The 14,864-nt window shown below is 46.2% G+C and overlaps 2 protein-coding genes across 6 annotated transcripts in view; one reads left to right on the forward strand and one right to left on the reverse strand.

Annotated features, from left to right (window-relative positions):
• The window catches only part of PPP2R1B (protein phosphatase 2 scaffold subunit Abeta), a 36,045-nt gene extending 32,192 nt beyond the window's left edge, over positions 1-3,853 (forward strand). The window contains exon 16 of the mRNA XM_060017981.1: positions 3,761-3,853. Coding sequence (XP_059873964.1) covers positions 3,761-3,853 — 93 coding nt within the window. The remainder of the gene's footprint in view (positions 1-3,760) is intronic.
• The window catches only part of SIK2 (salt inducible kinase 2), a 132,239-nt gene continuing 118,025 nt past the window's right edge, over positions 651-14,864 (reverse strand). Inside the window, exons 10-15 of one of the 5 annotated variants that reach the window (XM_060017977.1) lie at positions 10,615-10,855; positions 9,857-10,141; positions 9,548-9,711; positions 8,671-8,781; positions 7,849-7,940; positions 651-2,518 (exon numbers count right to left, since the gene is read on the reverse strand). In XM_060017977.1, the coding sequence (XP_059873960.1) occupies positions 2,470-2,518; positions 7,849-7,940; positions 8,671-8,781; positions 9,548-9,711; positions 9,857-10,141; positions 10,615-10,855 (942 nt within the window). In that variant the 3' untranslated portion in view covers positions 651-2,469. Of the gene's footprint in view, positions 2,519-4,462; positions 7,241-7,848; positions 7,941-8,670; positions 8,782-9,547; positions 9,712-9,856; positions 10,142-10,614; positions 10,856-14,864 lie in introns of those variants that run through there. The other 4 variants (XM_060017976.1, XM_060017978.1, XM_060017975.1 and 1 more) reach the window with 4 other exon arrangements.

Here is a 14,864-nt window from a genome sequence, read left to right on the forward strand (position 1 = left end):
TAGGACTTAATAGCGCCCTTTCACTCAGGGTCTGGCACTAAAACAAGTCTCGAATGTATGAGAGTGCCCCAAGTGCCTCAGCAAACGGATTCTCCAGCACCCGAGGGCACTGAGCTGGCTCCTGTCTCTCGGAGGGGGACCGCAGTGTGTGCATGTGTGCGCGTGTGTGTGCACGCGCAGCGTTGAACCCTTTTGCACGGAAGATGTGCCATCGTAAGTGCCAACGTCTGGCTGGGCCCCCATTCTCTCCCTTTGCCCTGCAGCTTGTCATAGGTGAGCCCAAGGCGCCTGCCCCCTCCTGCTGCTTCAGAGGTCCTTGCCCGGCTCCGTCTCTGAAAGTCCAGGAGCCCCAGGCAGCCCGGGCCTTGTCCGTGTGCAGAGTGCGGTTAGCCGTGCTTCCGTCAGCGTTCTCAGCAGCTACCGTGTACTCCGGCGATTTCAGAGCAAGGTATTATTTACCCTGCTGACGTCAATGAGAACATATTATCCACTGTCCTTTTCTGCAGCCTGAAACGAGCACCAGAGCTCAGGGAACACAGCCACCTTCCATACTTTTCAAAATTCCACCCCAGGCCTGATGAGGGAAAGGCCCTATCTCATCCACCTGACATTCATATCACCCAGGCTCTTAGAAAACAAGTTGTTTTTATTTTAATTCAAGAGGGTTGGAAACGTAAAAACAGTACATTTTCCTTGCAGAAAAGTACCCCATTTAAATTACGTTTGATACAAAGATCATTTATTAAACTGCATTTTAAAGCAATTTTCTAACATTGAGTGACAGGTTGCATTTTGATTTTTTTCACATTGGAGCTATTATGATTTGCACTCAAAATACCAAAGCTATTGAACTCACCATTTTCTTAGTAATTAAAAAAAAAAGCACACAGAAAAAAATAACTACAATTAGATTAATTTAATCAAAAGTAACTCTTTCACAAACCAAACATCCAGCAAAGACCACCCTCCTCCCTTCAGAAATAAGCAAATAATCTTGCCCTTTCTACAAAGTGCAAATATCTCTGTATCAATTTTACTTCCTAAATTGCAATCCCCAAAGAGAAGCAAACCTCCTTTTCACTCTGGTTCTTTTTCCTTCAGAGATTTTGGTGGAGGCAGATTTCTCTCGCCATCAGTAGTGGGACAGCATCACCACGTGTATTTCCTTGATTGAGCAAATCTTGCACAGATAGGCATCACACAGCCAGTGGCAAGTCCCTGTTATCTGTATTTGCTAATATAACATTATTCCAATCTGGGGTCATATTTTTCCAGGATGTTATTTTGTACTTCTATTTTTAAAGCTCCTCCCTAACCCACCCACTTTGCCTCTGAAGACAAAAGTATTCAAAGTATGTTATTTTTTTAACCCTAAAAGTACTTGATCAGCACTTCTACTTGACGGGTCTTAACTGTAAAGATGATACTTTATCCCCCTCCTCAGGACTGGGCTGAGTTCCTGATTCTTTTCTGAGCGACACCCTTTCCTGGGGTTGAGTCTGTTGGTCTGCGATGGTGAGTCAAAGCAGTGCAATTTGGCCCCTTGGCGATCAAGAAAGGGTGTGTCCCGTCATATACTTTTTCAGGAGGTTACTGTATTGTGTGAGGTGGAGAAATGAGACATCTGTGATGTGAACCTGAACTTCTGTAGTTAATGGGATGCTGGAAAGATGGCGATCTGCGGGGCCTGTGTCTCCCTTGGCCTTGTTCATGCAGGGCCACCTGGACAACTATAGTTGTTACCTGGAGGGCAACACTTCCCCCAAAGCCAGGCGGCTGTCAAGTGGGAGTAAGGTTTCGGGGACAATGTCACATTCACCCAGTGCTTAACCAAGGTGGGGGCTTTGTTTATACAGCTGTTTGCTCATGAGAAGAGTCAGCTGCTACCCAGGAGGGAAGAACGTGGATTGAGAAGCCAGAGCACCCAAAAGCCCGTCCCGCCTCCTCCGCTCACGAGCTCTGTGGCTTGGACAAGTCACATAGCCTTCCCAGAGCTTTGGTTTACCCAGCCGTAAAAAATGAGGCCTATTTGCTCAACTAACTTCATAGTACTGTTGTGAGCATTAGAAAAGATTACTCGTGAAAGTGCCTGGTAAGTTGATGTACAGACAGAAGCTACTGCTCCTTTTGGACAGACAAGCTGAGCGCTTGGGCAGGAACCATCAAACCTATCACTGGCTGCGGGCTATGCTGCTGCCTATTTCTCAATCTCTACAACAGTAGGTGCCCCATTCTGCCAAATGTGTTGAAATCTGCCCAGATGTGGACAAGATGGTGGTATAGCTAGGGCGGCTGCGAGTCTTCTGTAATCAGCCAGGCTACCTTCACGGGGAAAAATGGTGAAACAAAGATGTGAGGGGCACTGTGAGACCAGGGACTCGGGGTCCAAGAGGGGCTGTGGAAGGCCAGCCTGAGGTCATCTCGTGCCTTCCGGGGGCTGCAGGCTGACAGACACAAAGAGCTCTGTGATTAGTCTCTTCCCTGGGACCACACGCCAGGGAGGACCAAACCAGCGAACCTGTCAGAAGGGATACATAAATTTGTTATCATTTGTTTTGTCCAGCTTAGAAAGAGAGGCAGATGATACTGCTCTTGTCTTCCACACATCACTCTGAAGATAAGTTCTGGAAAAATTTCCAGAAGCAACAAAACGATCAAAGCTCCCTGCCTATACGATGACTCCAACTTACTACCTGTTCTCCAGTTTTTACCTTTGATGTCTAGGCACAAAGAGACTGAGCGGCTCGGTGGCTTCCAAGGAGGCAGTTGAGGCAGTCCAGTTTAGGGGTACACATGCAGCCAAGGTGAGCCCCGGCACAGGGGTTCTGCAACTGTTCACTGGGACCAGTGTCGTCCAAGGACCCCACGAATTGTCTCAAAGGAGGACGAACGTGAAAAATTATCTAGAGTGAGATTTTCCTTAAGCCAACAGGGAGCTTAAGTGTAACTGCTGATACAGGCTTTTAAATGTAATCCAGGGCTAGAAATCCTGAGCCCAACACAGAAGCCAGTTTTTACCTGGGGCCTGACCACAGCTGGGAGGACCCTGCAAAGGAAACCATTCATTTCCTCAGGTCCACGTGTGTGAACCGCCCGCACCTGAGCAGGGGCTGTGCTGACCACCGTGTACCTGGACCCCCGACCAGTCAGAGGGGAGGCTGCCGCTTCTCACCTTTAATTTCTGGTTGGCCAGCCAGTCACTCTTGGGCTGTGAACACACCCTTCTTCGCAACTCTAACAATTAGGTAGAACTCATTTCTCTGAGAAGCCCCCTTTCGGGCAGAGAGGAAGAGGCCAGTGCCACCGCGAGTCCCTTCTGCAGAGGCCTGTCGTCGGCTGGGGGCGACACTCACACCAGGCGGTCCCCTCCCTCCCCATAAGGGCACAGGCCCCCCACTACTCTGAGGTGAGGGCTGCCTTTGGTCCTGATCGCGGGCTCCTGCAGTCCTGCCTGACTGACTCGGGACACCGCTTCAACGCTCTGAGGAAAAAGCGACTCTGACTTTCTCTTTCCTCGGAGGCAAAGTTGGATGCAGAAAGGCAGGAGTCCTAGAGTGCCATCTCCCAGTCCTCCTTGATGGGCCCCAGATGCTTCCCCTTACATGCAGATTGGAGGGTCCTCCTCTGTGTTCCCAGGGCAGCAAGAGGGCGGGGCAGGCCTGGGCGGGGCAGAGGTGGCAGGGGACAGTCAGCGCAGCTCACCAGTTTCAAGTGGAACATCCACCCTCTCTGCTGCGCTGACGTGCTGTTTGCCTTACAGGGACCAGCATATCAGCGGCATGTAAATACTAGAGACACACTCGCCCAACTGGAAATTGCAGAGCTAGTGCATTTTCCCCAAAGCAGAGACTAATACCCCTGGATTTAAAAAAAAAAAAAAAAAAAAAAAAGCATAAACAAAAAATAGAGTACCACACATATTGCACTTTTTGCTGAATGAAATTTTTACCTCACGTTCATCTCACCAAAGTCTCTTCAGAGGAGCCTGGTTTACAAGATAATAAAGCTAATGGTTATTATACAGTAGTGTACACACTGCTAATGTGAAACAGACTGGAAGGAAAGTCATGATTTCAAAGTACCTCTAGTACTAAGCCTTCGTAGTGTTACTTTAGTATCTGTGAAGAGAAAACTGCTTGGAGGCTCACATAGGTCGCTCACTAGTCGGGGGACAGAGCAACGGCGATGGTCAGACGGGGCTGGGAAAACACCTGACTGACGGATGGCACCAGCCTCCTCTCGCCAGCTTACGTTTCAGCAAATACAGATTGTTATGGAATTTATTGATTTCTGCTTGAAATAAATGAGAAAAGCAAACAGGAGCTTACAACATAGTCCAGCAGGATGGGTCATGCTAGTCACCCTGCTGTCGTCGGTCTGAACAGACCCGCCACGGCTGGGTGCTCCCCAGTGTCTACCTCTGGGGCCTCGACCCTCCTGGGGCCTCTCCCGCCTCATCTGTCAGCCCAGTCGTCCTGCCGTAGCTCCCGGCTTTCCTGGGCTCAGTGGCTCATGGCCCTGTGGGGGGCAGGCATCTATGCCGATCTGTGACTCTGCCATTCCGGGGACTCTGAAATGAGCGGCCCCCGTTTTCAATCTGGAAGGCATTTTAATTTCATAAATATTATAGCGCTTCTGTAGAACATTTTGGGAAAACATCCTTCTGTCTAAACAAATCAAGCCCTGTTTTATAACTGCCTTATTTTGCAAAGACTTAAAACAGGTTAGAGATCTTAATGAAAGGATCTCTTAAATGAAATGATGGTGTCTATTTCACGAAATCATCAATCTTAAGCATGAGGAGGAATAAACAATCCGTAGAAGGAACCTAATTCCTTCTTCCTGGGTTTTCACTGCGTGTTGTCAAATCACAAAAATGCGTCCTCCACACCACCCTCCCTTGCTCACACCCAGAGGCCAACCCCAAGCAGAGGGCCTCTGTGGAGCGTCCTGGCACCAAGAGGAGCCAGGACAGAACTCCCAGACCTTCCATGTTTCTCCCCACCTGCGTGGACACGTACTACAAAGAGGAAAGGCAACTTAAAGGTGTTTTCTAGATGCAGCATCAGTGTAGTATCTCTCTTCTTTGTGCTTTAAGGAAGATGCTTTGTGCTTAACGCATTCATCTGCTGATAGGACAAGCCATTCTAAAGGACAGAAACATAGTTTTTGTAAATAACACTGAATTTGTAACACTTGGATGTTACTGTCCAAATGACAGATTACTCCTTACTTCTAAGTACACAGTCAACTAGCCGTAGCATCTTTGTTACTTATTCTGATGACTGGATCGTAAGGGTTAATAGTATACACTGTGGTTGGCAGATGATCTGCTTCAATGGTTAACACCTCTGTGGTCTTTTGAATATTGCTGTAATACTTGAACATTTCATTGCAAGTCAAAACTCTAAGGAAATTAAGGATGTGATTCCCACATGGTGGAAAACAAACTCTGAAGTGACTTTGGATTTAGCATCGACATAAATGGAAAACTGTTGGTTTCTACAGAAAAGAAATCATTAAAGCATGATCTGGGGGGAAAAAGGCACAGCACTACCACTTCACATGGGAGATAAAAGTTCATTTTTCTCATCCTTAAAATTTCTAAGCCCTATATGAAACTGTCCAAATATACAAAGCTCAATAAATGACTAGCAACATCTAGTGTAAAGTCAAAGTAGTTATTACATTTTAAAAGAGACGCTAATTCCTCTAAAGACCAACTGCCCCAAACCAGAAGTCTCCACAGAAGACTGTGCAGGAAGCGCCCGTCTTCCCCGGCCCAGGGCTGCTGTTCTTGACGGTTTCTTGAGTTTCCTGCCCCTGGTCTCCACTGCGGTGCATCTCTTGGTTCCACAGGCGACATCTTTGGAGCTCTGAGGACACTGTGACCCAGGGCACCTTCTGAAGAGGTGTGTCACTTATTCTCAGATGGAGGTGACTGCCAGTCTCAGGGGTCAGTACCCGCTGTTACTCAGTGGGCCCTGAAACAAAGCTCACGCTCTTACCGCTTGGCAGTGATCTCGGGGACAACTTGCATCAGCAGCTTAGAACTTATGATTCACTGACAAAGTACAACTTTCTTTTATTTCCTGTGCATCAAATTTCATCATGTATTCTTGATTTGCCTTTAAGGAACATGCTGTTGCTTGGTTTCTTGCCTTTTTTTTTGGCCTATACGTAACGGCACACATTTTTTCCTGCTTTCACCAAGGTTTCCCTCGATAATGAACTGATGTAGTTCTGTGTAAAACCTAGGTCTGGATGTCTTCTTCTTATAAAACTTTTGTTGGTGGCTCTGATGAGAGCTTGCTCCACTTGACCTAAGGGCATGAGCTGCAGCCTACAACTATGTTCCAGCACTTGCCACAGAAACCCATGGTGGGACGGAGCCATGAGGAAGCAACATCCACCCGGCCAGGCCCTCTGATTCCAGTTGGGTGACTTGACTTTTTCCCCATCAGGGAGAGGGGGGGAAAATAAGTTTTAAATTGAAAAGGCTGGAATAAAAATAGAAATACACACTCTCTTCACCTGACCCGCCTCACTTCCCACGCTGAGGTTAATTTACCAGGACGTAGCCACTGTGCTGTGGGTCCACGGCTTCCAGCATTTCACAATCAAAGAGTCCAGGGAACTCCGAGAGCGCTAGAGGGTCATAGCTGGAGGGGGCCTCCTGCAGTCCTGAGCTCCTGGGACAGCCCGGCGCCGCCAGGCCGCTCTGCTGGGCTCCATCCAGGGAGTACTGACAGGGACCGGGGCGGTCTGGCTCGGGGGAGGCCGCGCCTGGCAGCTCGCAAGTCTGATAGGAGAACTGTAAGGGTGCCCGGGTGGCCCCTGAGTGCTGCGGGGGCGGTGGCGGGGGAGCAGCCCGGGGACCTGGCGAGGCGGACAGCGGCTGCAGCCCCATCTCCCGGTACTGGCTGAGGAAAGGGCTGTACTGCATTTGCTCCGAGGCAGGCTCCAGGACAGGGCTCAGGGGCTGGGTCAGGCTGAAGGGCGGCGGCTGCTGGGATGGCGGCGGTGTCTCCTGGTGGGGAAGGGGCTGTGGGTACGAGCTCTCTGCTATCTGCATCTGATTAAAATATGCCTGCAGCTGAGACTGTTTCTGGAGGAAGAGCCGCTTCTGTTGGAGTCTAAGTTGGCAATACCAAAAGAAAGAATTTTAAATCTTCTTCAGTGACGGCAATTTTAATGTAAATCCAGTATCAGTCATTAGTGTCCGTCCTCCCACTTCTCTCTTTCCCACGGCAGGAGAAAAAAAAAAAAAAAGTGGGGGTAGGAACCAGTCATGTTTGGTTTCTTAAACCCAATCTTATTTTTTGTCCCCCAATTCTGGCTGATCCCTCAGTGCTCAAGTGAACACGAATTCCTTTTCTCTAAGACTCTTTTTTCCTCCCTATGAAACAAGAGGCTGATTTCCCATCTGGAGTGTTTTGAAGCGGGGTTGACACCTTGGTCTCTGTGGGTGTCTGTAGGTTGATGGATTAGGGTAGTTCTACCTTGGCCAAGGTGTTTCTACTAGTGAGGCCTGGGGGCACGGGATTACTACAAGGGAGGATGGAGGCCTTCTCTCCAGTATAACCCACTTAAACTGCAGTAGCTCACGGATCCTGAAAGCTTAGGTCTATTCATAGCCCAAAGGGGAAACACTAGGAGAAAAAGAAAACAAAGCATGCTTAAGGCTGCTACTCCCTGACAGGCTTATAGTCCATGGACAGTGGAATATCCATGTTAGCGTACTGAAACCTGTTTTCCTGGTAGAGGCAAATACTAGGGGAAAGGACAACATACCCAGCTTGTCTGCCACAAAGAAAGTGATTTCTTTGGCCAACCACCATCTCTCACCTGTGTTCTTGCAGCTGCTGTTCAAGGCTCCGTGGTGGTTCTTTACAATAAAGCTGACAGGTGTTCTGGGCTTTTGACAGAAGGCTGGGCTTCTGGAAGAGCAGAAAAATACAAGCGTGACATGTTGTCATCTAGGACGCAGTCATTAGACTGTACTTCTGCCTGGAGGACGAAGCCAAGTGAGTCCTCCAGAATCTGCGCAGGATGCAGGGACTGACACTTGCTCGTTGAGACCCTGGGAGAACCTGTGGCCCAGCAGCATTGGGTCAGCAGGCCTGGGCTGTCTCAGCTCTAACCTGCTTCACTTTTCTGTCTCTAAAAGTTCTCTAGGACCGGGAGGTTCATGGAGACTAAAAACAATGAGAAAAGTGGAGTTAGATCTATAGCAAAGGCCATGGCACCTGCTGAATGAACAAATGATTCATTCTCTATGGGATCTATGTTGTATCATTTTTAAAGATTTTTGGGCACCAATAGAGAGCTGATAGTACATTTTTTGCTGACTCGAGATTTCCATTTTATTTATTATTCACTAAGAGGCATAATATAGAAGTAAAGAAACCAGGGTTCCCTTTCCTGCTGCTCAGTGGCAGTACCCTTTCCTGGAGTCTGAGGACAGACCTTTTCTGCTGCCAAGACAGAGCATAAGGCTAAGTCTGAACATGTTTCTAGAAACTGCAAGTGCAGAGTCAGACCCACCTGCCTATAAAGGAATTAAGCAGCTGCCCTAAAAAAATACCAAGCAAAACAGGTTCCTGCTTTGCAGAAAGGCAGATTCAGGATGAACAAAGTGAGCTGGAGCAACAAGGGGGAGGATCCCACCTGGAGTCTGTGCTGCAGGTACTGGGCTTCTAGGCTGTGCCGCTGGGAGAGCTGAGGGTGCGCGCTGCCGGGGAGCGCAGACACGCTCTTCTGCTGAGGAGGAGCTTCCCCCTGAGGAGCAAGGGGTGGAAACACTTTCAATTTCCCACGTGGGAGAAAGTTTCAAATCTCAGTTTAAGCACCTTGGCAAATGTCCAAGGGGAACTCCAACTCTGTTAAGACATGACCCTCAATGCTTTTACAGTAACTAGTAGGCTGAGGGTTAATCACTTTGCAGAAAGTGTATACATGCATTACCTGTAGTAAACGATTACCTAGTCAGTACTGGAGCAAAGGCCCCTGATGTCAACAGAAGCTTATTACCTTCATGTGGGCATCAAATGCTATAATATCCCTGATGTACTGAAAATGGGCTCAAATAAAATGTATTAAATAAACAGCAATAGTTTTTGTATTTTTAGCATAAATAATTCACTTATAATATTTAGTGAAGTGATATCACATCAAAAATAGTGGCAACAAGCTTCTCATTTGTACTGTTATTTGTTTTCTGTGTGTGTGCGCATGAAGGGAGGGGCGTTCAAGGGAGACTCTTAAGGGGTATAATTCATATAAAATCTGCCCTATGAACCGAGCATCGCTTGGCAGCATCCAAGCCTCCATGTGGTACTGATCACCTGGGCCAGCGTGGAAGGGTCTAACCCAACCTGTCAGGCAGATGGCAGCAACAAGGAAGGCCTTCAGGCTGTGGTCTTTCCAAAAGAACCCTGTTTGCTCCAGGACTGGAGTAAATCCTCTAAATGAAATGACACACCATCAGGACGAACTGATGCCTTATTCTCACCTAGCCACTGTGGGCAGGGCCCAGAGCACGCACCTGAGGGCAACTGCTGCCCAGGTCTTGGAGCTGAGGAGCAGGCGATGCCAGGTTAGGGTCTGCCTCTGATCCTAGCTGCTCATAGAGCAACTGCACTTTGTTCAACTCTAGGATTCCTTTGGTTCTAGCCAGATTCTGAAGATGCTGTCTAAATGCTACAATTCCTGAAAGAAAGAACAACGACCAAACAGTTTAAATAAAACACAAGGCCTTTCAGTGACCAGAGGTATGAAACCAACATGGCAACAAACCCCACCCAGTCCTACAACACAAGAGCTGTAGGAGCCAGCAGAGAAGGCAGGCAGTCACCTTGGGTGAGGGAAGTGTCTGACGCCCGGCGGCCCTCTCTGAAGCTCACTGGAGACCTGTTGTGGGCCTCTCGTTTCTGGGAGCTCAGAGCCTGCATGGTGGGGTTGGCAGGTCTCAGGCTCACGAAGGGAGACGTCATGCAGGGTGAGGGCTGATTGGCTAACATGATGTCCTTAAGGGAAGGGTTGTCCTCAAGAAAGTGCAGGTCCCTCTGAACAGACCCCATATCATACTCAGAGTCCACACTGTCAAGGGAGGGGTTGTCACTCATGGAGAAAATTTTCCCTTCAAGAGAAAAGACAAAAACAAAACACAACACCAATATGACCACCAATCAATTGCAACTTCTTGGAACATGGGATACAAAGCATAACTAGCTTGAGTTTCCACAGCAACAGTGTCCTTAATTTCTAACCAAAACATCTTTTCAGAACTTTTTTACATGTCAATTTAATCAGCTTCGAATTCTGTGGTGAAGACACTCCAGAACCTGTACCCACAAGATCTTGGCCACTCCAAAAGAGCCAGAGGCCTCGATGAGTCACATCGCACTCGGATGAATCCTGGGCGTCAGGGGAGGCCACTCAGAGACGTTTCATTTTAATCTCTGCGAGCTGCTGAGCAGGCCTAATCTTAACTCCTGCTGCATGTGGTCCACAAAGAAACAAGACATAGACAACATTCCAGGGGCTGGTTGGTATCATTCCTGTTTCTTGGAGAAGACTCAAGATGCCGGGAAGACCCAGGCCGGCACTTACTGGAAAGCGTACCTGAACCAGGCATCACGGCCAGCTGATTGGTCACTTCCGACAGAGTGTGCCGCCTCTGCCCGCCGCGTGTGGACTGGAAGGCGCCCAGGGCCCGCCCGGGGTCTTCCTCGGCCTCTCCTTCTGTCTCCAGCCCTTCATCAATGGAGGTCTCCATCACGTCGCTGGGCAGTGACTGGCACCCCTTCCTCGCCAGGACAGGAGGCACAGGGTCCAGGAGACAGCCATTTACCTAAATGTCAGTGTGACAGGGATGTGAGAGGAGCTATCAGGCGCTGCTCTGCTGAGACACTTGAAGAATCCACAAAGGCAAAAATGTCAGGACCTCTGGCCAATTACAAATTAAGTAAAATATTAAAAATGTACGTATTGGTTACTAATGACAACCATGTAGATTAGAAGTTAAGGCAAGTCAACCAACAGCAGCACTTAAGAGACAGAAGCCCATTATGACCCAAACTGGCACTGCCTCCCAGGTTTCTCTGAGTCATCATGATTACAATGAACACTTTTTTTTAGTGGTTTCCAGATGAATAGGGTCTATTAGCTTGAGGCCTACCAATTATTATTATTTTTTTTAAATAAGGGAAATGAAGAGGGGGAAGATGAGATTTAGTAAAAAGAAAACAAAACCAACTGCACGGCTGATAGATAAGAAAAGAGTAGTCACCAGCATTCTTCTAACGTTCAACCACGAAACATACTGGAAGGCTCTACACATACTTCTATATGCATAATTTAAGTACCTGCACATTGGATTTAGTCTTTAGTTGGTTCTATGTGCCTAAGGAATGGAAGAAAGAATTCTTTAAAGACGGACATACCACAAAAAGGAGTGAAAACAAAATTCAAATGGCAAACAGCCAAAGCCTTCCATTATAGAATAACAAATGACTCACAGGCCCCAAATTCCAGCAGAGGTTAACGAGCGGCAGCGCTCTGAATTCTCTCCGCTCCAGCAACACACACAGTATCTGCGCTTCCTATCCCACGGGATGAGCTCAGCACAGCTCCTGAGTGAGAGCGTCGCCTTCCTCTGCAGTTGCCAAGCAAACCACCTTGGGGGGGCAGACACAGCCCACAAAGGGGAGCTGTGGTTGCGAGTTCTTCTGGCTGGTAAAAGCCCCAACGAGGAGGCAATTATTTACCTCATTACCTTATCTATCCCCCCATGGAAATCAATCCAGTTTTCTCCTATGAATAGCTGCTCAGGAACAGCCAGGCAAAAGACTGAGCTCCCAGCAGTACTTTCACCTGGAATACACCGGGTAGCGCTATTGTTTCTTTTGGAAGCAGGAGAGGCTCATGTATGTGAGAGGTGACGTGGGACATCGCTATGCCAGACACAGGAAACTTTCCTCTTATGGCAACCAATCTGAAGGCGCTGCGAGGCCCTTTATTTGGAGAGGGAGACTTGGGTGACTCAGATCGTTGTTTGCTTGGGGGAGGGGATGGTTATTCCATAAAATCTGTTCTGGGCTGTAGCCATTACTTGGATAAGGCAGCTAATGCACTACAGGGTTTTAAAGTGACAAGTGGCCACTTAAAAGGAAGGGTAGAAAATGCTTTCTTCCTAGACTAAGACCAATCTTCTCCATGGCACCAGAAAACAAAAACTCTGAAATCTGGCCAGGAACAATTATGCTCCTCTTCAACCATCCCCAGATAAGTGTTCCCTTTTTAACTAAACTTGAAAGTTTTCTTGTAGGAAAGAATGGTGGCTTGGGGACTTAACATTCATAACTCTACGCTATGTTCCTTGACTGTCTACTAGCATAATTTTCTAAGACTAGCCAAGGATGATTTGGAAATGAATAAAAAACAACAGAGAAAAGACTGTTATCAAGTAAATATCTACTGAGCATCTTTACATTTTATAGCGTATGTCAAAATTTTGTCAGATGTTTCTTGCAAGAAATATTCTGCAAGTACTGCCTTACAACCATGCCTTTCTTTCCTTAGTAGAGAAAGGCCACTTTTTTCTGAGTACTCAAAAAACCTTGCAGTCCCCCCAAATTTACGATTTTTCTTAAATTGTCTGCTTATAAATTTATTTCCTCATCTAGACTACAAGAAGAATTTTTATCATTCATTTAACAATGTTTGCTGAATTCAGTTTCACCCTGGGACAGGTAGATGACAATGATCTGGTTTTTCAGATGATGCTTGGTGATGACTGAAGCAGAAAATGCTGTGGTGACCCTTTCACAGTTAAGAGGTATGAACAGAAAGCTGCCCTAGAGCTCATTCAGTTTACAGGTGTGAACACTTCCATCTCTAAGATCAGTTCCTGAAACAGGTGATAATCATGCCACCTTTGCCTGCCAGTTTACCCAGGGACTTGATATAACAAATTAAACTCTAGGATTTTGTGACTGTAACATGGGCTGATCTATCTCAGTGACCTAAGCTGCTAGAAATGAGATCTTTTGCTCTAGGAAACAATCCAGGCTAACTGTAAACTCTAAGACTGCAAAATACAATATGGGTGGGTAAAACGTACATTTTCCAACAGTGTTTTTGCCTTTCCTTAAAGTTCAGTAGATCACTTCCCTTCTGATAAGAGATCTCAGATGCAGTAGATAGCATACATGTAGGAGTCAGCCTCTCAGAAACCCCACCACTAATTGATAATACCCCTGAGCTTACCACATACACAAGATTCTAGCACAGGAGATTGCTAGACTGTTATGGACTGAATGTTTGTATCTCCCCTTAGATTCATATATTGAAGCCCTAACATCAGTGTGGCTATATTGGAGATGGAGCCTCTAAAGAGCTGACTAACACGGTAGACCAACGTATAGTACTAGCCAGTGAGCTTGGAGGCTGGGAATGTGCCTTATTTAATTTGTATCCTAAGTGCCTGGCAAGTTTGGCATATATTGAAGAGGCTCAAACCTCAGCTCCATCACTTATTAAGGCAAGTTGTTAACTTCTATAAAGCTCTTTTTTTTTTCCTTCACTTGTAAAATGGGAGTAAAGTTGTTTGGGAGGATTAACTAAAACACTGTGTATATTAACATTATTTCTGGACCAAAGAGAATGCTATTTTATAACAAAAAATTTTTAAAGCATGAGAATAAAACAACAACATTTTCTTTTAAAGCATTTTTACCATCTTGAGGCAAATTAAACAAACAACCAGGTGAGGAAGAAAAGCACTAGATAACCCAGTTCCAGAAATTTATCCTAGGGAAATAATAAAAGGTATAGTCAAAAATTTAGACACAGGGATATTCACCTGAAGCATATGTAAGGAAGCAAAAAATATTCAAGTACCTGATGTCCAAAAATAGAAGAGTAGTTAAATAAGGGTGCATCTAATACAATATATTAGGCAGTTGTTAAATATAACTCATGCTTTCAAAGAAGATTTCATGGTATGGGAAAAATGCTCATGATGTTATATTACATAAAAGCAAGGTACAAAATTACATATAATAGAATAAAATTTTGTTTTAACAAGTCTACCTACGTACTGAGTCACCCTATACTCATCCACCCACCCATCCATCTATCCATCCATCTATAACCTACTCTAAGGAAACGTGTCAAAATGGGCTTACCTTTGGGTAGGGGGACTATGGATAAATTAATTTTTTTCCTTTATCCCTCTTTGAATTTTCCATGTGTGATTCTGACTGGTTTGATGTCTTTTAATTAGAAATTTAAAAATCCAAAGTCAGAAGTAAAAGTGCAATTTCTCCCCTTTACAAAGTCTTAGAGGTTAACACGATTAAGAGTTTTTGATGAATATCCTTCTTAGATCTTTTGTCATGTGTACTACCTTTATAATTTAAAAAAGGTATTAAAAACGTCAATAGACATGAACAGCTCTACTACACTTGCACTTTCATAGTTTAGTTTCACAGTTCCCTTCCACTATCCGGACATGGAGACGGTAACTTGGAAAATCCTTTTCTCATAGAACTTTAATAAAATGTTAAAACTGACTGAAGTGTCCGTATGTGTGTGTATGTATAAAGTCCATTATTCCAAAGAAACTCTCAAAAGTGAGAGACTGACCCTACAGGGCTTGCATCTGCTCCTGTATGGGCTCTGTACCACCTGGGGGCTTGGTTACTGCTCAGAGTTAGGTGACTGTCTCAGAAAGGTGCTATTTTGGGAGCAACCCCAAACCCATGTTTCAGTGCAGACTTCCTGAGGGATTTTACTGATAAGTTTAAGTTGAAGACTTCTGGGAGAGAAGGAGAAGCGAAACCTCCAAGGCGCACAAC

The sequence above is a fragment of the Delphinus delphis genome, chromosome 8 (genome assembly GCF_949987515.2).
Source record: "Delphinus delphis chromosome 8, mDelDel1.2, whole genome shotgun sequence".
NCBI classification, from domain to species: domain Eukaryota; kingdom Metazoa; phylum Chordata; class Mammalia; order Artiodactyla; family Delphinidae; genus Delphinus; species Delphinus delphis.